General features: G+C 34.7%; 4 protein-coding genes across 5 annotated transcripts in view; 3 read left to right on the top strand and 1 right to left on the bottom strand.

Annotated features, from left to right (window-relative positions):
• The first annotated feature begins 696 nt into the window (after nt 1-696).
• Nucleotides 697-5,908, top strand: LOC100251400 (IAA-amino acid hydrolase ILR1-like 4). The gene is made up of 5 exons (XM_002281285.5): nt 697-1,253; nt 1,987-2,112; nt 3,698-4,012; nt 4,774-4,902; nt 5,160-5,908. Exons 1-5 carry the CDS (start codon nt 906-908, stop codon nt 5,565-5,567), a joined length of 1,326 nt encoding a protein of 441 aa, XP_002281321.1. The 5' UTR covers nt 697-905; the 3' UTR covers nt 5,568-5,908.
• A 1,591-nt stretch (nt 5,909-7,499) lies between these two features.
• On the top strand, nt 7,500-12,240 carry LOC100265130 (jacalin-related lectin 3). The gene is made up of 7 exons (XM_010656262.3): nt 7,500-7,616; nt 7,727-7,951; nt 8,082-8,368; nt 10,631-10,766; nt 11,131-11,250; nt 11,375-11,599; nt 11,722-12,240. The coding sequence occupies exons 1-7, from the start codon at nt 7,515-7,517 to the stop codon at nt 12,088-12,090; spliced, it is 1,464 nt and encodes a 487-aa protein (XP_010654564.2). The 5' UTR covers nt 7,500-7,514; the 3' UTR covers nt 12,091-12,240.
• A 1,883-nt stretch (nt 12,241-14,123) lies between these two features.
• On the bottom strand, nt 14,124-15,226 carry LOC100256723 (charged multivesicular body protein 1-like). The gene has a single exon (XM_002281246.5). It carries the CDS (start codon nt 14,993-14,995, stop codon nt 14,387-14,389), a length of 609 nt encoding a protein of 202 aa, XP_002281282.1. The 5' UTR covers nt 14,996-15,226; the 3' UTR covers nt 14,124-14,386.
• A 2,250-nt stretch (nt 15,227-17,476) lies between these two features.
• The window catches only part of LOC100242844 (anoctamin-like protein At1g73020), a 15,838-nt gene continuing 11,103 nt past the window's right edge, over nt 17,477-22,211 (top strand). For both annotated transcript variants that reach the window (XR_786547.3, XM_002276323.5), the window contains exons 1-3: nt 17,477-18,457; nt 19,198-19,267; nt 19,433-19,548. Coding sequence is in view for 1 of the 2 variants with exons in the window: in XM_002276323.5 (XP_002276359.2) it covers nt 18,284-18,457; nt 19,198-19,267; nt 19,433-19,548 (360 nt within the window). In the remaining variant the exon portion in view is untranslated. The remainder of the gene's footprint in view (nt 18,458-19,197; nt 19,268-19,432; nt 19,549-22,211) is intronic.

The raw sequence follows: 22,211 nt of genomic DNA, 5'->3' as shown, positions 1-22,211 counted from the left end.
GCTCTCCCAAAAAACCTCACTCTCCTCTTCTGATAAAAAATAATCTCTCCCTCTCAAAAACTCAGTCTAAGCTCAATCTTCTCCAGAGAAACAATATCTCTCTGTATCTCCTAAAACAGCTCTCCGAAATCTCTCCTCCCTTCTCCCGCTAGCTCCCTGCCAAAAGCTCCCCCAAAATATCTCTAACAATCTCTGCAGCAACCCCCTCTACCCCAGCACCACTACCCTGCTAATAACAGAAGACGCTCCTCAAGACAACGGCCTGCAGATCCTCATGCCACCTGTCAACCTTCCATTGGCACTTCAAAAGCAACATATGATTCTGCACTATCCTCTCAAAAGAAGACACGTGGTTGAGCAAGGCTCTTCCACGTGGCAAAATGAGCGGCTGCATGAAAGGCCCTAAATGGGGGTTTACACTTTGGTGCCTCAAATTTTTAAATATATTTAAAATTATTAATTTTTCAATATAAGTTAATAATTTTTTTTTATTTTATATAAAAATTATTATTATTTTAGTCATATTTTAATTTTTGGATTTCCTTTTAAAACCATATCAAACTAGAAGAAGAATAAAAGCAGGAAAGAGGAAACGAAACTTATTTCAACACGTGGGAAATAGAAATTAAGCACGTGGGTTAGACTGTGCCAGAGGTGATGGATCGACTGCCCAGTCAATGAATCCATTAAGGAAAAAAAAAAAAAAAAAAAAGATAAATAAGAATGAAAAGAAGCCAAGCTTAGCCGCCACCCAACACTTTCACGGGCCCTATTCGATTCCTACATGGTGCCATTTGCTATATTGCTGACAGCAGCTAACACACTCAAACCCACCTCGGTTTCCTCCTCTTTCCCCTTCCTTCTTGCCCAGAATCGCTTCTTTCAAGCTCAATTTCAACGAATCCATGACCTATACCGAGTGGGTTTCGTGGATTTTCATCCTGTGTTTGTTTGGTCCAACACCTATCTCCTCAGAGTCTTCTTTGAGCTCAAATATTCCCACAAATTTCCTGAGTTTTGCTAGAAAACAAGAGGTGGTTGACTGGCTGGTGGGTGTGAGGAGGAAGATACATGAGAACCCAGAGCTTGGTTTTGAGGAAGTTGAGACCAGTAAGCTTGTCAGAGCAGAGTTGGATAAGATGGGTATACCCTATAAATACCCAGTTGCAGTTACGGGCGTTCTTGGATTTGTTGGGACCGGAGAACCCCCTTTTGTTGCCATAAGAGCAGATATGGACGCTCTTGCTATGCAGGTTGGGTGGGATTTCAGGAGTTTCTTGCTGTTTTCGCCTGATTGTTTGAATGATGTTTATTAAATCTATAACGGTTTTTACAATCGGGGGAATTGTATTGTGGTTTTCTTGCTGATTTTGTATGAGTAATACGAGCACTTGGTTTCTTGATAGTTGATACTTGCTTTGGATTTTGATGGTCTCTTGTTAGTTATCATTTCTGTCTGATTGTGTGAAGTGATGTTTACCCTATTAGGGTATTTGAAATTGGGGGAAGTTACACTGGTTCTGGATGCATACCATGAGGGCTTTGTTACTTGATATTTTCTTTGAATTTTGATGGTCTCTTTCCATTTTTGCTTTGAAAGTCTCTTCTCATTTTTTGCTTTGAATTTTGATACTCAACGAGGGTGTACAAATTTGGGGTTTGCTGTATGGTGGTACTTACAGAGCTTCTGGATGAGTCATGAGTAGTATGAGCCCTTGCTTACTTAATATTTTCTTTGAATTTTGGTATTTTTCATGTTGTCTCTGCCTGATTCTGCATTAACTCTATTAGCCTACTGGCGTAAAAATTGGGGTATTTTTCGATGTCTACTGGTATTTACACTGCTGTTGGATGAGTAGTATTGTGACTTGGTTGCTTTATATTTGCTATGATCTCAAACAAGAGGTCTCTTCTTTTATTTTTATTTATTTTTCCCATCAAAGCAAATTTTTTGTGAATTATTTTGATGGGGTTTGATCTTCATAGGAAATGGTGGAGTGGGAGCACAAGAGTAAAATTCCTGGGAAGATGCATGCCTGTGGGCACGACTCCCATGTTGCGATGCTTCTAGGGGCTGCAAAAATTCTTCAAGAGCATCGTGAAGAGTTACAAGTATGTCTCTTGATACTTGCTCAATAATTTGCTTTCCTTTTACCCAAATTTATCTGTTCTACCATCCTTTATGTGAGTGGGTTTCTAGGCTCCATTTCTCTTTATCGCTTCTCCACAGGTTCATTTATGTGTTTAAGTTCTAAAGTGAAATTAGGGTTCCCAAAACAAGGGAACATGAGTGCTTGGGGGAGAAGTTTAGCTGAAAATGATATATGTTTCCTGTCCCTTCAGAGCAAATTTTCACAACATTCAGATAAATCATTGGGCTGGTGCTCGTTTAAAATCATTATAAATTTGTAGGATTTACTGACAATGAACACTATCTGGTGTAAAATGCCTAGTAGATGAACCACCAAAAGGTTTAAGAACTAAAAGTATTTCATGAGGCATTTGTTCAATAACCAATTAAACTATTATCAAATTGTTATCAACCAAGAGAGATAAGCAGGAATCATCATGAAATCATGGGTTAATTGTAATCAATGCACGTCTGTGTAGATTTTATATGTACATTGCACCTTGTTTTTGTAGGGAATTTGATGTTTAAAAGAGAAGTTTAAAACTTCCCTCATATTGAAAACGGGATAAACCTTAATAAGTATTGATTTGGTAGTCCGATTTTCCTTAAGATTACAAAATCATAATTTAATAGGTAATTTATAACTTTAGATATTTCCAAGGCATGGGATTATTGTTATGCATTTTTGTGTACAAAATGATTCCTACCCATGTTTGGCCACAAAAGGTCACGTCTTCCTAACCTTTTGTAGACGTCAACAAATGAAAAGGAACGATATGTACTCCTCTCAAAGTCAGAAAACAGATTTTTTTTGCTTCTCTTATTTCTTACTCGGGCAACGAGATTTGCATGGTTCAAATAATCTTCCTATGAACATGTGCTCGTGGAGATACTATTTCAAGCCATTGGGGTTGTATCTTAGGGTTGTTGTCAACTGTTGTACATGCATGTAAGGAGGCGATAGCTGCTTTAGTACGTGTCTACACATGTCTCACCAAAACTGACCAACTTTTCGTAAACTTTATCTTAAACATATACACTATAGCTTTGTTCTAAATAATAGTGTTTATTACATATTTAGATTTGAAGTGTTTAAAATTGAAAAATGTTGGATTTTGTTAGATTAGAAAAGGAGATAATTTTCTATAATAATTTATTTGAAAATAAGAGGAAAATTTTACTAAATGTTGTGGAAAACAATAAATCTACTACCGTGTTCTAACAGGTTTTACTACAATAAGAACTTGCTTCAAACGATTTGTTGTCTTGTATCTTGTTTTCTTTATGCTACTCTATTTATTAGTTGTAGATATTTAATAAATTGATTTCAAAGCTAACTGAAGACAGACAAAAACTACTGCGGCCTCAAGCATTCTTTAATTTCAAAGCTCCTGCCAATACCATTACTAAAAATAAAATACTAAAATGTATGGGAAATTTTTCATGACTATTATTGTTTTGAATACATTCAAGCTTCCTATTTCTTCCTTCTTTTGTGGATAAATGATTTTATTCCTTTTTTCTTTTCCTTTTTTTTTTTTTTTTCTTCTTTTATATTATTATCAGGGAACAGTCATTCTTGTTTTTCAACCAGCTGAAGAAGGAGGTGGAGGGGCAAAGAAAATTTTAGATGCTGGAGTACTAGAAAATGTGAATGCTATCTTTGGGTTGCATGTCTCCCCTGACTTGCCCATTGGTGAAGTGGCATCAAGATCTGGTCCCCTTTTGGCTGGAAGTGGCTTCTTTGAAGCAGTAATAAGTGGAAAGGGGGGTCATGCAGCCATTCCTCAGCACTCAATCGATCCAATATTGGCAGCTTCTAATGTGATTGTGAGCTTACAACATCTTGTCTCACGTGAAGCTGATCCGCTGGAGTCACAGGTACCTTCATCTTTCCACATGAAATTTCTTTCCTTTTCATTTCTTATCATTTTCTTCCCTGTCAAATATTAAGAAATGCCTTTGATAATTAATTGGACCTGTTTACTTATAATACACCATCTTTATTTCTACAGAATTTGCTCTAATCTTTTATAGCCTCAACTGCTAATCTTGAAATTTGGTTGGAGGGTTGACTCATGTGGTTTTTCTAATTGGTTTTGGCTCTTTGGAATGCTCAATAACAGCACACTAGAACAGAATATAGAAGGTTTCTGCTTCCATTTCCTGAAAATCCGACAAACCTATTGGAATTATAGTTGAGAAACCAGCCACATTTCCATCACACTTGCTATCTCTACTAATTGTAGAGGAAAGAATTTCAGTTAGCAAGTAAAAAGGATTGGTATCACGATTATCTAGGATTCTAGGTAGTGAAACTTAGGCTGCTGCAGAAAACAACTCTAAGGGTAGTTTCAGCCACTAGGTTTATATATCCGAAGGGATTTTTCTCTCTTCATAGAAAAATTTAGTCTATGCCAAGAAGTCTTTCACCAGAGGTGAAATCAAGAGGGTTCAAAATGGGCAGCTACAAACCTTCATCCATTAAAGTAATTAAGGATTAAAACTTTGCCAGTATATGAAAATCATATAACATTCTGCTTCTTCTGTCAATACATTCATTGGAAAATTTGGCTTTTTTTGGTTCCATGAAACATTACCTTATTTATCAAACTCATTGACCTAAAACCTTCATTTTGCAGGTAGTTACGGTTGCAAAATTCCAAGGAGGTGGTGCATTCAATGTTATTCCAGATTCTGTAACCATCGGTGGCACCTTTAGAGCCTTTTCAAAGGAAAGCATTATGCAACTCAAGCAGCGAATTGAGGAGGTACGACAGTTAAATAACAGTTATTGTAGAACAGAAACTAAGTCTGCGTGAATTAATAACATAGATCACATATATGTGAACAAATTCCTAATTATTGAAGTCATGTGCTTTATTCATATCTAGATGTGTTGCTCCTCCCAACTCAAAATGATTTGTTATCTTGATTTCTCCCTATATTCTTACTTGCAATATTTTATATTGAATTTCTAACTTCTTATGGTATTTTCTAATTTAATACTAATTCTGTTCACTGACAGGTTATCACAAGGCAAGCTGCAGTACAGAGGTGCAATGCCACTGTTGATTTTCATGAAAAAGAAAAACCCCTCTTCCCTGCAACCATAAACAATCCAAACTTGCACAAACACTTTCAAAACGTTGTGGGGAATATGCTTGGTGTTCATAATGTTAAAGACATGCAACCATTGATGGGTTCTGAGGATTTTTCATTCTACCAAGAGGAGATGCCCGGATACTTCTTCTTCCTTGGAATGAAGGATGAAGCACTCGGGCGGCTTCCATCTGTGCACTCACCCCACTTCAAAATCAACGAAGACGCTCTTCCTTATGGCGCTGCACTCCATGCTTCGTTGGCTGCAACATATCTTCTAGAAATCCAGCCGCAACCTTCTTCACGAGAGGGAAAACATCACGATGAATTATAGTGGTTTACAGCCTCATTTACAAGAACGGCTTCATTACCTGCAAATTGATTTTAAGTTCTACTAGAATTTCATTGAGTATTTGGTTTTGATACTCATTATGATCCAGTTATGAAGAAAATGCCATGAAGAATTGTAGACTGCAAATCAGTTAAATGCTACTGGAATTTGATTGAGCATCTGGTTTGATACTTGGATAATGCTTTCTGTTGTAAATATGATATCAGCTATTTACGCTGAACCTTTGCTCTCATGTGCTTTCTGTGATGTTATCAACTTCTTCATTCCTATTAACCATCTGGTATATCCGTTTTTTCTACCTGTTTTTCAACAGGCCAAGACAATCCTTCTCTGATTCTGATGCTTTTTGAAGTTTGTTCTTCTTGCACTTTAATTGTAGTTTAACCTGAATCCATATTGTGAATGTGCGATATCTCATCTCAGGAAGAAGTTACTAACATATTACATATATAGTGGGTTTCTCTTAATAATGTAGACGGTTTTTACAACCATTAGAGCTCATTGGCTCTAGAACATGTCATTACAAATGATATTAAGATTCTGAGCTGAGTGACCTTTCTCTCAGTTTACCATCATATCGACTTGTATAGGTATCGTTCAAGATGATTGAAGCTTGAGTTTACGGTTTTATGCTTCTTTTTTGGAATGGGTTATTACAAATGGTATTAAGATTCTTAGCAAATGTTTTGAGAGGCCTCTTTCTCAATTTACCATCATATTGGCTTCCTTAGTTGCGAGTCGCCTTTTGGAAACTTTCACTTCACCCTGGAGGACCACACAAAAAGGAAGAACAGTGCAACGTGGTGTTGTTGGATAGACACCACGTTGAATCTGAAGGTGTCCCACCAAAAAATGCCCAGCAAAACTAAGCAACTTGGTGGAAGAATCTACCCTTATTCTTAATCACATTAGCATCGGAACACATCATCTTAATGAAAATTCTAAAATGGTGGTTGATGATTAAGAAAAATACATTGTGATGACTGCCCAATCACCTATCTTCTTCTTTTTGGATTGCATGAAGTGGTTGATTCTTAGCTGGTAGACATTAACCCATACAGTCGTAAAACGCATAAGTCATAAGGAGGCTCACAATTTATGTTTGTGGGTACTGTTCCTATTGTGTTAAAATTTAGGCACTTGATTATACTCAAAATAAAATTGTAAAAAAATGCTTGGTTATATATAAGTAGGTTTATAATTCAGTTATGCATACGGGTCTTGTTCTTATTATGTCAAAATTTAGACAATCGATCATATTAATATATGTGTAAAAATTAATGTCTGGTTATAAGTACATAGGTTCGTAAATCCTATTCGTATTATGTCAAAATTTAGGTATTCAATTACATCAATATATATTTGTAAAAAAATACTAGGTTATAAGTAGGTTTATAATTCATTTATGTTTGCAGATCTTGTTCATATTATGTCAAAATTTAGACACTCGATTATGTTAATATATAATTGTAAATAATATCATGTTATAAGTAGGCTTAAAATTCTTTTATATTTATGGGTTCTATTTGTAATGTGTCAAAATTTAGGTACTCAATTGTGTCAGTATACATTTGTAAAAAATTTAAAAAATACCAGATTATAAATAGGTTTACAATTTGTTTATGTTTACGGGTCTTGTTTGTATTGTGTCAAAATTTAAGTACTCGATTATGTCAATATATAATTATAAGAAATACCAAGTTATAAGTAGATTTACAATTATGTTTGCGGGTTTTGTTTGTAGTATATCAAAATTTAGGTATTCCATTGCCTCAATATATAACCTTAAAAAATGCCAAATTATAAGTAGGTTTACGATTCGTTTTTGTGGGTGGTATTAATTATTCGTAATTCTATCAAAATTTAGTTACTCCATTAATAAAGCAAAAGCAAAAGCAAATTCCCATGTAGTGCAAGAACTGGAATCAGATGCTGATTGAAACTTTCCGCCCACCTGGTGATCTATATCAGCGTCACTCACCACCTCATCTCCATGCAGCTCCTCATCTATCCAATTGCTGGATCAATATGGTATGAATTTTACAAATTACAACTCTTTTGGTGATCTTTTCTCCTATTCAATTCTTTTTTTTGTTTGGGAATGGATTGTTGAGGGTGGCCATGTTATGATATTTTTGTAGGAAGGTGGGAAGGATCATTCACATGGGAAAAAGCTGAGCATGGTAGTAGGACCATGGGGAGGTCATGGTGGATCGAGTTGGGACGATGGGAGTTACAGTGGGGTGAGAGAGATCACAATAGTTTACGCTGGCTGCATCGACTCGATCCGTGTTGTGTATGATAAAAATGGCGAGCCGGTTTCTGGCGACAAACATGGAGGCAGTGGAGGCGATCAGACTTCAGAGGTAGAAGCCGGATGATCTGTACTCATATTTCCCTTCTCCATTTTTGCTTCTTCCTTTTTAACTTCCCAATAAGATCACATACAAACAGTAGAATAGGAAAAGAGAATACATTAATTTTTCATTGAATCAGATCAAACTGCAGTACCCGGAAGAGAAGTTGATCGGTGTGAGCGGCCACTACCATCCTTTCGGGTTCATCGGCACCCCTGTAATCCGATCACTTACGTTGAAGAGCAACCGAAGAACATTTGGGCCATTTGGGGTGGAAGAAGGAACACCGTTTTCTCTAACAATGGATGGGGGCCAGATCGTGGGTTTCCAGGGGCGAAGCGACTTGTACTTGGATGCAATAGGATTCCGGTTGTCTGGTACCGCCCCACCCACAAAATTTCCATGTGAGATGTTTTGTTCCATATTGTAAGCTATCTCGGCAGTGTGAAGAACACTCACTGAGACTCTGAAGAACACTGTATAATTGTGTACGTGTGGTTTGTACGTGTGAATTACTACTATTAATGACAAAAACCGCTGTTAAGAGTCAGTTTGGTAATTATTTTTAAAAATTATTCTATTATGTTTTGTAAAATAAAAGTTTATTTAAAAATCTAAAATATTTTTAATTTATTTTAATAGTTTTAAAAATAATTTTTATGTCTAGTATTTTATTTTTAATCATTCTACATGTTTATATAATTATTTTTTAAAACAATCTTTAAAAAAAAAGTAAAAACAAAAAAAAAACAAATAAAAGATGTTTTCTGAGAACATCTTGTTGAAAAAAGCTTTTCATTGTTAAACGTGTTTTCATTGTTTTTTGTTTTGCAGAACAGATTATTGTTTTCGAAAATAATTGTCAAACAAACCCTAAGATCCTTTTTTTTAATTGAACAAACAAATGACACAAAGACACGTGTAAAAGAGGAGAGATAAATAAAGTGGAAAGAGAGTTGGATAAGATTATTTTCATAGTTTCGATTCACTACAATGAAGCAAAGATGATAATAATGTAGCACACTTATAATAGTGATTGACTTTTTACAATTTCTAGTATGAACTTTTCTTTCAAGGGCTACATTTCTTCTTATAAAGTACTAGAGAAAAAATGTAGAGAAAAAAATATTATTTTTTATGTTTAGTTTTATCATGAAAATTTTAAAAGAAAATAAAATATAATTAAAATTTGTTGAAAACTTATATAAATTTTTATATAAAATGGTTAAAATATGTGAAATGAGTTTGAAGTAGGGATAACAAATTTTGATACGATTCACAAACATGACATGAACCCAACACGTTTTTCACAAGTTTGGATCCGGTACAAATGGATTTGAATCAAATTTCCATCACTCTATATAAATTGTTTAATAAAAAAAGTCATTTTTATGTCAATTTGCCCGACACGAATTTGATCCATATTGACCCATTTAATAATCATGTTATTAACCCAATTGTATTTTTAAACCATTGACGTATTTTTTTTTTAAATAAATAGATCAATTAATTTATAAACATGTTTAGTCAAAATATTAATCATATAGACATATACAAGAGTTAACCTAATTATTAAATAGGAGGACTTGATTATTAAATATGTTACATGAATAGTATTTAGGTTTATGTTTTTTACACAATTATTATTTGTGTCCGATTTGAGTTAAGTTATATAATAGAATCCTTAGGTTTTGATATGACAGACATATAATTAAGGGAGAATTATCTTTTGGGGGTAAATGGACCCCTAAATTAATAAAAGGTTCATATAACTCTTCAAATTGAGTTGAAGGATATGAAATAGTAATGGACAAATATACCCTTTAAAAACACATATAAAATATTTTATAAAATTAAGTTAAATAATTTTTTTTAATAATTTTTTTTTCAAAAATACTAAATTAAATAAATTTTTTTCAAAAATATTAAATTAATTTTTTTTCAAAAATATTAAATTAAATTAAAGTATTTAAAAAAATATTAAATTAAATATTTTTTTTAAATATTAAATTAAATAAATTTATTTTTTAAAAATATTAAATTAAATAAAAGTATTTTAAAAAATATTAAATTACATAAAAGTATTTTTTTTAAATATTAAATTAAATAAAGTATTTTTTAAAAATATTAATTTTTTTTCTCAAAATCAACAAAGGGCATTTTTGGAAATACTGAAGGATGATATTCTTCAACTCAATTTCCATACTTTCATTGGGTCTTGGTCTCAATTTGAAGAGTTACATGGACCTTTTGTTAATTTGGGGGCCCATCTACCCCCAAAATATAATTCTCCCTATAATTAAATAGGAGAACCTCATTATTAAATGGATTACACGATATATTACCTATTTAATAATTATATAGTATTTAGGTTTATATTGTTTACACAATTATTATTTGTGTCGGGTTTGAGTTGAGCTATGTAGTAAAATCCTTAGGGTTTGACATGACACGAAGATAACCCACAATACGAATTCTTAACCCGCATATAAAAATAATTTATTACTTTTAAATCTAGTATAATACCATGGGTGCACAAAGCACACCCAAAGCAATTCTGAACAATCTGCAAACCATTGTTTTCAGGTGAATTGTTTCCAGGGGCACACTCATTCAAAATTAAAATTATTATGTACATATAATTTTGGGGAAGGAAAAGAAGACTCACCTCATGTTTCAGCTTTACAGGGGAGACGTAAAGATAGGGGAGATGCCTACGGAGACCATGTCTGGAAGTGATGGCAGGAGGATGGCTGGTGGTGGTGCTACCGACATTGTGAATGGAGGTGGTATGGCTGGATGGTGGGAGGCAAGTGCGGCAATGGTGTGTGAACCGTGGAGCAGGCGTCAGATGGGGGGAAGGGAGGTTAATGTAGGGGCACATTGTATTTATTTTATTTTATTTTATTCTGATTTTCCTTATTTCCAATTTTATTTTATTTTTTATTAAAAATAAATACGATAAAATAATAAAAATACAAATAAAAGTGTATGGGCTAAAGATCTATGAATAAAAACGAGCCTAAAACTTTTGAATAAAAGAACCTTAGAACAAATTTTAGAATCTACACAAATTCAACTCAAGAAAAGCATGCCATATTCGAGTTGTGATGAGGAATTGTATCCCCTTGTTGTGGTCCAAAATGATGGGTACAACGAGGCAAAAGCACTTTCCCATATGGTGAAAGAATTGGAATCAGATACTGCTTGAAACCTTCCACCTACCTGTTGGTCTATATCAGCACCACTCACCACCACAAGCCAAGGCCACTTCCGCAGCTGTTCTGCCCACTTGCTCCATCAATATGGTATGAAGTTTACAAATTACAACTCCTTTTTCGGTTTTGCATAAACTTTTGATGATCATTTCTCCTATTATTGTAAGGGATTTTTAGTTTTTTCGAGGGTGGCCATGTTACGATATTTTTGTAGGAAGGTGAGAAGGACCATTCAAATGAGAAAAAGCTGAGCATGGTAGTAGGAGCATGGGGAGGTGATGGTGGATCGAGTTGGGACGATGGGAGTTACAGTGGGGTGAGAGGGATCACAATAGTTTACGATCGCTGCATCGACTGGATCCGTGTTGTGTACGATAAAAATGGCAAGCCAGTTACTGGCCAAAAACATGGAGGCGTTGGGGGCAACAAGACTGCAGAGGTAGAAGCAGGATCTGTACTCATATTTCCCTTCTCCATTTTTGCTTGTTCCTTTGTACTTCCCAATAACATCACATACAAACAGTAGAATATGAAGAGATAATTCATGTTTCATTGAATCAGGTCAAGCTGCAATACCCAGAAGAGATCTTGATCAGTGTGAGCGGCCACTACTGTCCGGTGGTGTACGGTGGCAGCCCTGTAATCCGATCACTTACGTTCAAGAGCAACCGAAGAACATTTGGGCCGTTTGGGGTTGAAGAAGGAACACCGTTTTCTCTATCGATGGATGGGGGCCGGATCGTGGGTTTCCAGGGGCGAAGCGGCTGGTACTTGGATGCGATAGGATTCCATTTGTCTCAAACACGATCCACAAAACTATTTGAGAAGGTTCAAAAGAAGCTTCAAAAGATTGCAAGCATGGCTATCTCGGCACCTAAAGATAGTGAAGCAACTCCTCGAATGAAGAAGAACCAATCAATGAGACAGTGAATTACCATAGATGTGTGTTATCCTATTGTAAGCTATCTAATGTGGTCTTAACCAAACAAGTTCTATACTTTGGGGTTCATCTATTTGACCTTTTGGCTTCTGTATGCTATGACAAAACTTATTCGTGAGATCTAATTGATGTTTGGGAAACAAGTATTAGTGTGGGATTTTATACATCAGAAGCAGTTTCCTTCCACTTCTTGATATGCTTATGACCTACCTCTTCGATGGTATAGACGGGATCATCATCATAATTTTGATTTACTACACTGAAGCAAAGACAATATTAATATAGCTCCCTCATCATACTTACTGATTTTCCCTTGTTAAGATAGGTTTGTTTCCTACCCTAATGTTTGGTACCTGAGAAATACAAAAGAAGAAGATATTTTCATACTAGCCATACATCTTCCTCTATTTCATTACAGCTCTCAATTTTCTCCTTGACTTTATCCCCAAAAAGTTCCACTGGCTTCTCCCCTTTTGAATTATTCAGATTTTTGTACAATTCTCAATCTCTCTAATAACACAATCAACAAGATCTGCTATGTTTTGCCTCACCTACTACCTTCCTAGCTTTGATTCAACTGGTATTTAAACAGTTTCTAATCTCCTATAGCATTTTATAAAAGGTCCTCTTCTCCAATAGGTTTCTATTACTCCAAATTTCAGTATATGATACTCATTGTTTTCAGCTGAATTGATACAATCTCAGTAAAACATAAGTATGATCAATACATTTAGCACCATATTATTCTACGGCCACGGGTCATAGAACATGTGGCAGAAACCTGAATAGCTTACCATGGTAGTGTAGGAAATGCAATTGCATCTTCTCACCCATCATATGAAGTAGAGAATAGCATACAATGGGTGGGAAACAAACCTATCAAGAAACCAGTGGCATTTAACATTTCATACGCAAAGTATAGAATAACATACGACGGATGGGAATCAAACCAATCAAGAAACCAGTGGCATTTAACATTCCAAATGCAGATGAACCAACAATAATAAAACTATTGGACTTTATCAAACTTTTCAGAGAATAAAATTTCTTCGTGTTTTCTTTTTAACAAAATCTTTTTACAAATAACACAACCGGTACAAGCAAGACTGTAATAGAAGGCATCAATATCTATAGACCATATATAACACACAGTCTACATAAAATCACATCACACAAGAAGTTTCTCCCATGGCATTTCATAGTAGGTCCTCTTTTCTACAACAGGCTTTCATAGCTCCACCAAAATTGTAGTTCATTAATACATATATTATTTCTCTCATACAGAATCCCAAGCAACTTGATAAAAGCAAGGGATCCAAAAAAGAGTTGATCAAAGGCATCAATGTCTACATCCATAGAACATAAATACAAGTATTTAGAAACACAAATCACAATTCGGTCAATTTATAATCTTTCAACATTAAATTTAATTCCAAAGACAACCCAGATATGATACCCAATTCCTTAATGGCTAATAAGACAAAAGATAAAATACATCAAACCAAACCCATTAAGGAAACATGATTATATTGAGAAATACATGCTCTGGGAGAGAACCCAAATTGCCTTTCAATCAAATTTGCGGGCATATCACATTCAAGCACGCACACATCCAGGACAAGAATCAAATCACATTTCATTCAAATTTGTGTGGGAACATGTCCACCCCAACAGTCAGGCATTGATCCTCAAATCCTAGATGATATGGGTCTACCCCTCTATCATACACCAGTTAAATGCAGAGGAGGCTCAATCTCAGTACCTCCAGTTTGCTGCTAGAGGAATGCCAAGGAGGCTCAAACTCATGGCATCCACCTGCTTCTAGAGGGCATTACCAATAACCCCAAAGGCACACTCATTCAAAATTCACATGATACAAAATATCAGAATCACATTCTATTAAAATTTGCATGAATCTACACACAATGATTCCACATTGCATAAAATACCTAAAAAGCCAAATCAATTTCATCCAATAACATGTTCAACAGTACTAACTAGTATTTCTGAGGAAAAAAACTGATTGGAAACAAGAGAACAGGGAAAGAACATTTGGAATTAGAAATCATCTAAATGTACATATGCGCCTCTTTTCTGCATTAGTAATAATCCCAGACACATATTCAACCGCATGCAAATAGCTAGGCATCAATATCCATATTTAACAAACATTGGTCAAATCCAAATTCGTTTAAATTTACACGATAAGTCTTTCCAATATGCTATAAACTCCATTCCAAATATCGAAGATAACATCAAAACATTTACCCTAGCATTCAATTCCGATCAACCTCTGGCCTTGAGCTCTGCAAGCCTCCTGGAAAGATCGTCCTCGTCGACCTTCTCCGCCTTGGCCGGAACCGCGTGCGCCGCCGGCTGTGGCAGCCCCACCGACACCTCCAGGCCGTAATCATCCGCCACTTGCTGCATCAAACTGTTGACCTCTCCCTCCGGAGTCGAAAGCGAGGTCGATCCAGCCATGGAACTCTCCATAAACTCGGCCTGAACCTCCATGTTGACGAATTGCTTCTCGAACTGGTCCATCGTCTCGGACATCTTCTGCAAATTGCCGGTGGCAAGAGTAGATTCGAGAGACTTGACGATGGAGCCCATGGACTTGCTGATGGTGGTCATCTTGGCCTGTGTGTCGAGGCGGGCGACGACGGCGTCGAGGCGTGAGGAGAGGCGGAGGTAGTTCATCTGCTCGGTGCGTTTGCGGATGGCGTTCTCGGCGTAGATACGGGCTCCGTCCATGTTGCCCTTCTCGATCGCTTTCTTGACCTTGAGTTTCTCGCCTTTCTCCTCTTTCTCGCACTTTCTCGCCTGGCGTTGGAGGGATTTCGAGGTAAACTTCAATTCCATGATTTGGTTCATCAGTTTCTCTGTGTTTCCCATGGTTTCTTGGATGATCTCCGATCTACGGTTCCTGCGTCAGAAAATTCGATTTCGGGGATTGGTTGTGAGGAATTTGACTCTCGAGCCTTAGGGTTTGGCGTTTGCCTTCCGAGCAACCTCTTAGTGGGACTTTCTTCGAGGAGAAGGCGAATATACGCGTAGATTTCTGAAATTACTGTTTTCTCCTTGACCAAGCTTTGTATTGACAATAAAGCGTAACCCAAATGGGCCAAACCAAGCTCAAATTCGGCCCAACCCACTGTCTTGACCTGGAGGCCTATCCCATCTGATGCGTCAAGTGGGCCCCTGCTCCCTCGCTCCCTTCCATTTTCCAACCTCAATTTCAATGAATTAACGTGTTGTTTGGATACACTTTCCAATTTTTTATATTTTCAAAATAAAATATAAAATAATAATAATTTTTATAAAAAATAAAAAATTAATCTAAAAAAAGAATTCCCTAAAATAATTAACAAATATTTTAAAATTTAAGATAGTAAATTTTTTTAATAATTATATTTTTTTTATAATTATAAAATATTCTCCTTTTGATGAAAGTTTCAATTATTTAAATATTTAAAATTCGAAATTGATAGAGGGTTTAGGTTTTGTGGATTAAATTGGTTATTAACCTTATTTTCTCTTAAATCACGTGAAGAAATCTTGTCCTTTTGTAATAAATTAATGTTTGCTTGTCTTTATTTCATCGTATTAATGATATAATCAAACATGTGCAAAAAATAGAGATAAAAATATACCATAATTATAATAATAAATAATTAAATAATTATAATGAATATACACGTGAAAATACAAGCACTTCAAGAACAATAATTTTCAAATTTTCATATAAAAAAAATAGAAATATATTTAACAACCAAAAAATATAAAATAATTTCCTATTTTTAAATTTTTGGTATTTTTGAATAATTTTTTTTGTTGATTTTAGTTATATTTACTTGTTTTTTGTTTTAAAAAATAATTATATAAAATAAAGTATTAGATATAAAAAATATTTTTAAAAATATAGAAAATAGTTTAAAATCATTTAAAGTTCTTAAACAAAATTTTATTTTATAAAATATCAACGAAACAATTCTGAAAAAAATAGTTTTTAAAAACTATTTTCGAAAACACTTCCCAAATAGAACTTAAGGGTGTGTTTGAAAATTGTTTTTTATAATAGTTTTATATTCTTTATAACAAAAACTGTTTTTTGTTTTCTATTATTAAAAATAAAAAATAGAATGTTTTAAGATAACATCTTTTAATTATTTTATATTATTTTAAGAAATAATTATACAAACATATAAAATGATTAAAAATAAAACACTAACTATAAAAATTACTTAAAAAAATATTTAAAATAGGTTAAAAACATTCTAAGTTTCCAAAAAACTTTTGTTATATAAAATAATTTTAAAAATTTGTTCTAAAAAATCAAATCATAGAATAATTTTCAAAAACTCTTATCAAAAATTATTTTTTAAAATAATTTTCAAAAACAACTACCAAGCCTTAAGCTTTTAGAATGAATGGATTTCTAGTTTTTAATAGTTTCAAAAAAATTTACTGTCTTTGAAATTTAAAATTAAAGTCAAAGTTATAATTTTTTTACAATAATATTAATTATATAAATATTTATTAAATAAAACAATATAATAAAATACGATAAAATAAAATATTTTAGAAAAAAATAATAATTTCTTAACTCAAGTATAATTTTTTGTTAATAAAGCTATACAAATATGAACAAAAGGGCTTATCTAAGTTATAAATTAGATCTTGACTTTTTATGAACCAATTCAAATATGCTTAGAGTCCACTTTAAGATAGCCTTTTGTTTTTAGCTTTTGGATTAAATCCATAATTATATAAAAATCATATCGATATCATGCCCCATTAACACACAAGATCATTTCTTACATAACTTAAAATAAAGCATTAATGAGAAATAATATTTAAAACGATGATATTAATATTATAAAAATTTTATTAAATATGAAAAAAAAAACTTATTATATAAGACAAAATAGAATTGTTACAAGAAATAACATTTTAATAATTTTTGGTAGGTGGTTTTTAAGCAAAAATTACCAAATGGGTATACAAATTTTTATTGAAATTTAAAAACAATTTTGAATTTCTAATTTTTTTTAAAAGTTAATGAAAATAAGATTTAAGTGGTATTTTTTTATTGAATAAAAAAAATTAAATATTTAATTTAATTATATTAATTGATATCAACAAATTATTTTTAGTTAAAACGAAATTCAATAAAAAAAAAACACGGACCTTAAAAAGCTCGATCCAACTTCATTGAAATTAGGATTAAGCATTGAAACAATATTCCATTACCCCTTAAGACAACCCCAAATATTTTAGTTTTTTTATAAGGAATGTGGGTGGGTGGGGAAGGGAAGAAGTTTCCAACCTTACAAATTCAAAAACCCACTCTTTATTTCATTTGAATTTCAAATAAAAACATACATACATTAAATGATTGTATCCAAACAGGATCTGCTTCATAACAAGGTAACGTACCCACCAATACTCTGCAGACACAGCCTCCACAGTTTCACCTTATCGATTCTCTCTATCACCTGTCCTTATTGCAAAGCTTTCAACCCTATGGTTAGTAAATAACCCAACCCCACAAAAAAGAATGAAGGAATATAGAACAAAAAGCATTACAGATGCTGTATTGTAGTGTTTTTTTCATGGTATAATGCTTGAACCCTCATATCTAGCTTTCAGCTCATCATCGCCTGCAAATTGGGTATAGGCTGTATAGCAGAGAGAGAGAGACAGAGAGAGGGGGGAGAGGTGGGTGGTCACGAGTGGATCAAGCAGGCATTATATATCACAGACACCGAGGATACATAGAGAATCGTACCTCGCGACTCACCCAAATGATTACTCCACAAAGGGACATGTCCGGATCCACGTGTCCGTCGCCGTCCATAGTTCTTCCCCAATCCTCGATTTTGCAGACACCTGTTTTCTCAATCCATGTTTTATTTTTTTCAATGTTTTCAAGGACCCATTTCGTCCTTTGGCCAGAAAATTAATCTCTTTGGTTGATCGAGTATTGATTTGAGCTTGGCCGTTCTTGGGTGTTCCTGGCTTCATTGGGGAGCTGAGTACCGGTTATTTCGTCTAATTGGTTGATGCGAGGTTTGTTCTGGTTTGAACAGGGAGACCCATTTGGGTGTTTGGGTTATTGAAGCCGTTTCTGGTGTTGTTTTGTTGAGGTTTTGAGGTGGGAAGGGTGGATTGGGCAAAGAAATGAATGGGCAAGGTGAGGAACGCACTGCTTTTGAGATAGGGGTGGTGGTGCCAAAGCGGGCCGTGAAGGAAAGAGATGAGAGTTTTGATTGCGTGGAGGTTCTTGTAGAGGAGTTTAAGCAGGCGGGTTTGACAGTTGAGAAGGTTATTGGCATTGCAGATGAGTTTATTAAGGTTTGATTTTGTTCTTACCTTTGTAATGTTCTACTGCGTTGTATTTTCTCCCTATTGTTGAATTTTCCATTTAGCCATCTTCTGGTTCATGCAATTGGAATTTTGTTGTGCTTTTAAATTTTAAGCAAATTTTTTCTGATGAAAAGATTAATAACTCTCTTGTGATTCATGGAATTTCTCATGAGAATATTGGTTTTATGCGTGTGTGTCTGGTATTGAATGTTCTATCCCTCAGGTAGCTTGTCTAAAGCCTATAGGAGGGAAGAGGATTGTGGAAGGTGGATGGCCACCAAAAAAGTCAGTCACCCCAATGAATTTAGAGAATTTTATCATGATTATAGTGTATTTAGGGTTTTATACCAATATCCAGTGATGTATGACCTCTTGCAGTGAAAAAGGAATTTTATGGTATGCTGGTTTGGTCTTTGGATGTTTCTGATAAGGCAAATTAACTGCATTGGTTTGCAAAATTCAGTGGAGTCACCAGGTCTTGTTCCAAGTTATTCTTTTGCATTTTTAGATCGATAGTTCTTTCTGATTAGGAAAATTTGAGTTTTATGTTTGCTATATTGTATGGATTTAGCATGTTATTTTTCTAGGATATATATATATTTTAATGGAATTAAAGAAAGAAATTCATTTTGTCCCTGTTCGGATTAATTGTTGTTTCTGTACTTTGTCTAACATGGAAATTTGGTGCAATTGGGTAACAGTTTTGATTGTGATTATTCTTCTTCCAGCTGGCTGCACCTTTGGAAACTTTGGGGAGGGCTGCAGCTGAGTTGCAAATAAAGAAACCAACTCATATTGGTATACTATGCTGTTTTCATTTTATCTTTTGGTTTTTATTGTCCCTGGTTTAAAATCCTTACTAATGGATTTTCATAATAAAATTTCTTGATTAAAAATGCTGATTTTTACAATTATGGTTTCTTCCACATAGGAGTAATAACTCATACTCACTTTCGCTCTCAGGAATGGATTTACAATTTGAGTGGGATGAGGTTGAAGCTTTTGTGAGACAGCCGGATGGTTCATTGTTTAGTTGGTGGGAGCGATTTCGTTGCTTCAATCACTTAATCTATGGAATTGTGAGTCATTCACTGTGTACTCCTTTATTTCTCAATTTTGAGGCGGTTGAACTATGGTCATACTGTGCAGTTTAAGGGCATTTTGCCAAATAAATTATTATGACCTAAACAACTACTTTTCTACCTTCATGTTTCTCAGTTTCCTTTAGTTTGCTGTTATTATCAGTTGGTATTGTGCACTCTAACTGGCTTTGTGCTCTAATGGTCAAATACTATATATTCTTCAATTTTGTTTTCTAATTGGCTCTGTGCTCTGATGCTCAAATACTCTATATTCTTCAACTTGGTTTATTATTAATAAGTGACACAAATGAAAAATAATAAGTTCTGTCTATTAGATTGACTATACATACAGTTTATATAGGAGATTACAAGAGAAGAAATAGGAAACAAGAGACATAATAGGAAACTAATTTATTCCTAAATCATAAAACTATCTATTTACAGAAATAGGAAACTAACATAATCGGAAAATAATTCTCCTATTCTATTTACAGCTCAACACTCTCCCTCAAGCTGAGGAATAGATGCCTTCCATTCCCAACTTGAATACAAGATTGTGAAACATTGAACTGTTCAACCTTTTTGTTAGGATATCAGCTAATTGATGTTCTGATGGAACATAGGACATACACACTACTCCTTCCTCCAATTTTTCTTTGATGAAATGCCTATCAATCTCAATATGTTTTGTCCTATCGTGTTGTATAGGGTTATGAGCAATATTGATAGCTAACTTGTTGTCACAATAGAGTTTCATAGGACCATCTCACTTGATTCTCAAATCATCTAGAATAATCTTCAGCCAAAGTAGTTCACACAACCCTTGAGCAATGACCCTAAACTCTGATTCTGCAGACGACTTTGCTACCACATTTTGCTTTTTACTTCTCCATGTTACTAGATTACCCCCAAGAAAAGTATAATACCTTGTAGTTGATCTTCGATCCACTAGGGAACCTGCATAATCAGCGTCGGTGTATGCTTTTAGAGTAAGAGTATTGTTCTTCTTGAACAAAATTCCTTTCTCGGGGTTGTCTTTCAAGTAATGTAGCACCCTGCAAGCAGCTTGAAGGTGATGTTCTCTTGGATCATGCATGAATTGACTGACTATGCTCACCTAGTAGGCGATGTCTAGCCGAGTGTGAGCAAGGTATATGAGTCTGCCAACCAGCCTTTGGTACATTCTTTTATCCACCACTGGTTCTTCTTTAGCTTCTCCCACCTTGTGGTTTGGATCCATTGGGGTAGAGACTAGTTTACACCCAATCTTCCCTATTTTTGCCAATAAATCAATCACATACTTTTGTTGAGAGATGAAGATTTTTTGTGTGGAATATGCCACCTCAATACCGAGGAAGTACTTCAGTTTCCCTAGTTCCTTTATTTCAAACTCTGTTGTTAATCTTTGTTTTACTTCATGTTTTTCTCTCTCATCATTTCCAGTCACTATGATGTCGTCAACATAGACTAGAAGAGCAGTTACTCCCCTTGCAACCGAGTGCTTAATAAAGAGAGTATGGTCACCTTGACTTTGTTTGTACCTAGACTCTTTCATGACTTTTGAAAATCTCCCAAACCAAGCCCTAGGAGATTGTTTTAGACCATAAAGGGCCTTTTTCAGCTTGCACACCTTGTTACCTGTGTTTCCCTCAAATCCCGGTGGGATGTTCATGTAAATCTCTTCATCTAAATCACCATGAAGAAATGCATTCTTAACATCATACTGTAGGAGTTGCCAATTGTAGTGGGCAGCCAATGACAGCAGGATTCTGACAGTATTCATTTTTTTGCAACTTGAGCAAAAGTCTCCTAATAATAAACTCCATAAGTTTGAGTGTACCCTTTGGCTACCAATCTTGCTTTATGTTTCTTAAGAGATCCATCAGCCTTATATTTTAGTGTGAAAATCCACTTGTAATCAACAATGTTTTTCCCTTTCGGTCTTTCAACAATCTCCCATGTTTTATTGTTTTCTAATGCACTCATCTCCTCTCTCATAGCATCCTTCCATTCATTTTTTGTCAATGCCTTAGAAATAGTGTTAGGGATGATAGTGGTGTTTAGACTCACAATAAAATTCTTGTCGGCTGGTGATAGGTGCTTAAGAGACACATAGTGTAATAGTGGATAGAATGGTCAATTAGTGCATTCTCTGTTGCCTTTTCTGACAGCAATGGGAAGGTCTAGGTCTAGGTTGTCTGTTGAGTCAGTGGAAGTTTCACTAGGTTGTGTATGTAAAGGTGGGTTTGATCTTACCGTGATTTCATTCCCAAGGTCTGAGTTGGATTCTTGGACCTACTTTTGTTTTGGAATAACCTTTTCCCTTGAATACACCTTAGGAAACTGTGGAAAATTGCGAGTAACACTAGCTGGAACAGGGGATGACACGGGTTCATTGGTAAAATTGGGTGACTAAGGTGTGATTGACTCGGATGACTCAGGTTCTTCATCACCATGGGTTGAGACATGAGGAAGATCAAGAGGTTCAAATGACTCACAAGGACTATCTTCCATCATTGAAATCTCCCCCTGAAGAGAGGACTTGAGGAAAAAAGGTTTATTTTATGTGAAAGTGACATCTGCAGATATGTAAAATTTTCTTGCTGAGGGATTGTAACACTTGTATCCTTTTTTAGTGGATGAGTAACCAAGGAAGACAC

Source organism: Vitis vinifera, chromosome 9, assembly GCF_030704535.1.
Source record: "Vitis vinifera cultivar Pinot Noir 40024 chromosome 9, ASM3070453v1".
In the NCBI taxonomy this organism is placed as follows: Eukaryota; Viridiplantae; Streptophyta; class Magnoliopsida; order Vitales; family Vitaceae; genus Vitis; species Vitis vinifera.
This window is presented reverse-complemented; position numbering and strand designations above follow the sequence as displayed.

What these genes read in the sequence shown, in the direction of transcription:
- LOC100251400 (XM_002281285.5), top strand. Translation starts at nt 906, where the DNA reads ATGACCTATACCGAGTGGGTTTCGTGGATTTTCATCCTGTGTTTGTTT. An exon ending in AGCATCGTGAAGAGTTACAA is followed by an intron (nt 2,113 to 3,697) that starts GTATGTCTCTTG and finishes TATTATTATCAG; the next exon opens with GGAACAGTCATTCTTGTTTT. An exon ending in CTGATCCGCTGGAGTCACAG is followed by an intron (nt 4,013 to 4,773) that starts GTACCTTCATCT and finishes TTCATTTTGCAG; the next exon opens with GTAGTTACGGTTGCAAAATT.
- LOC100265130 (XM_010656262.3), top strand. Translation starts at nt 7,515, where the DNA reads ATGCTGATTGAAACTTTCCGCCCACCTGGTGATCTATATCAGCGTCAC. An exon ending in CCAATTGCTGGATCAATATG is followed by an intron (nt 7,617 to 7,726) that starts GTATGAATTTTA and finishes ATATTTTTGTAG; the next exon opens with GAAGGTGGGAAGGATCATTC. An exon ending in GAGGCGATCAGACTTCAGAG is followed by an intron (nt 7,952 to 8,081) that starts GTAGAAGCCGGA and finishes TCATTGAATCAG; the next exon opens with ATCAAACTGCAGTACCCGGA.
- LOC100256723 (XM_002281246.5), bottom strand. Translation starts at nt 14,995, where the DNA reads ATGGGAAACACAGAGAAACTGATGAACCAAATCATGGAATTGAAGTTT.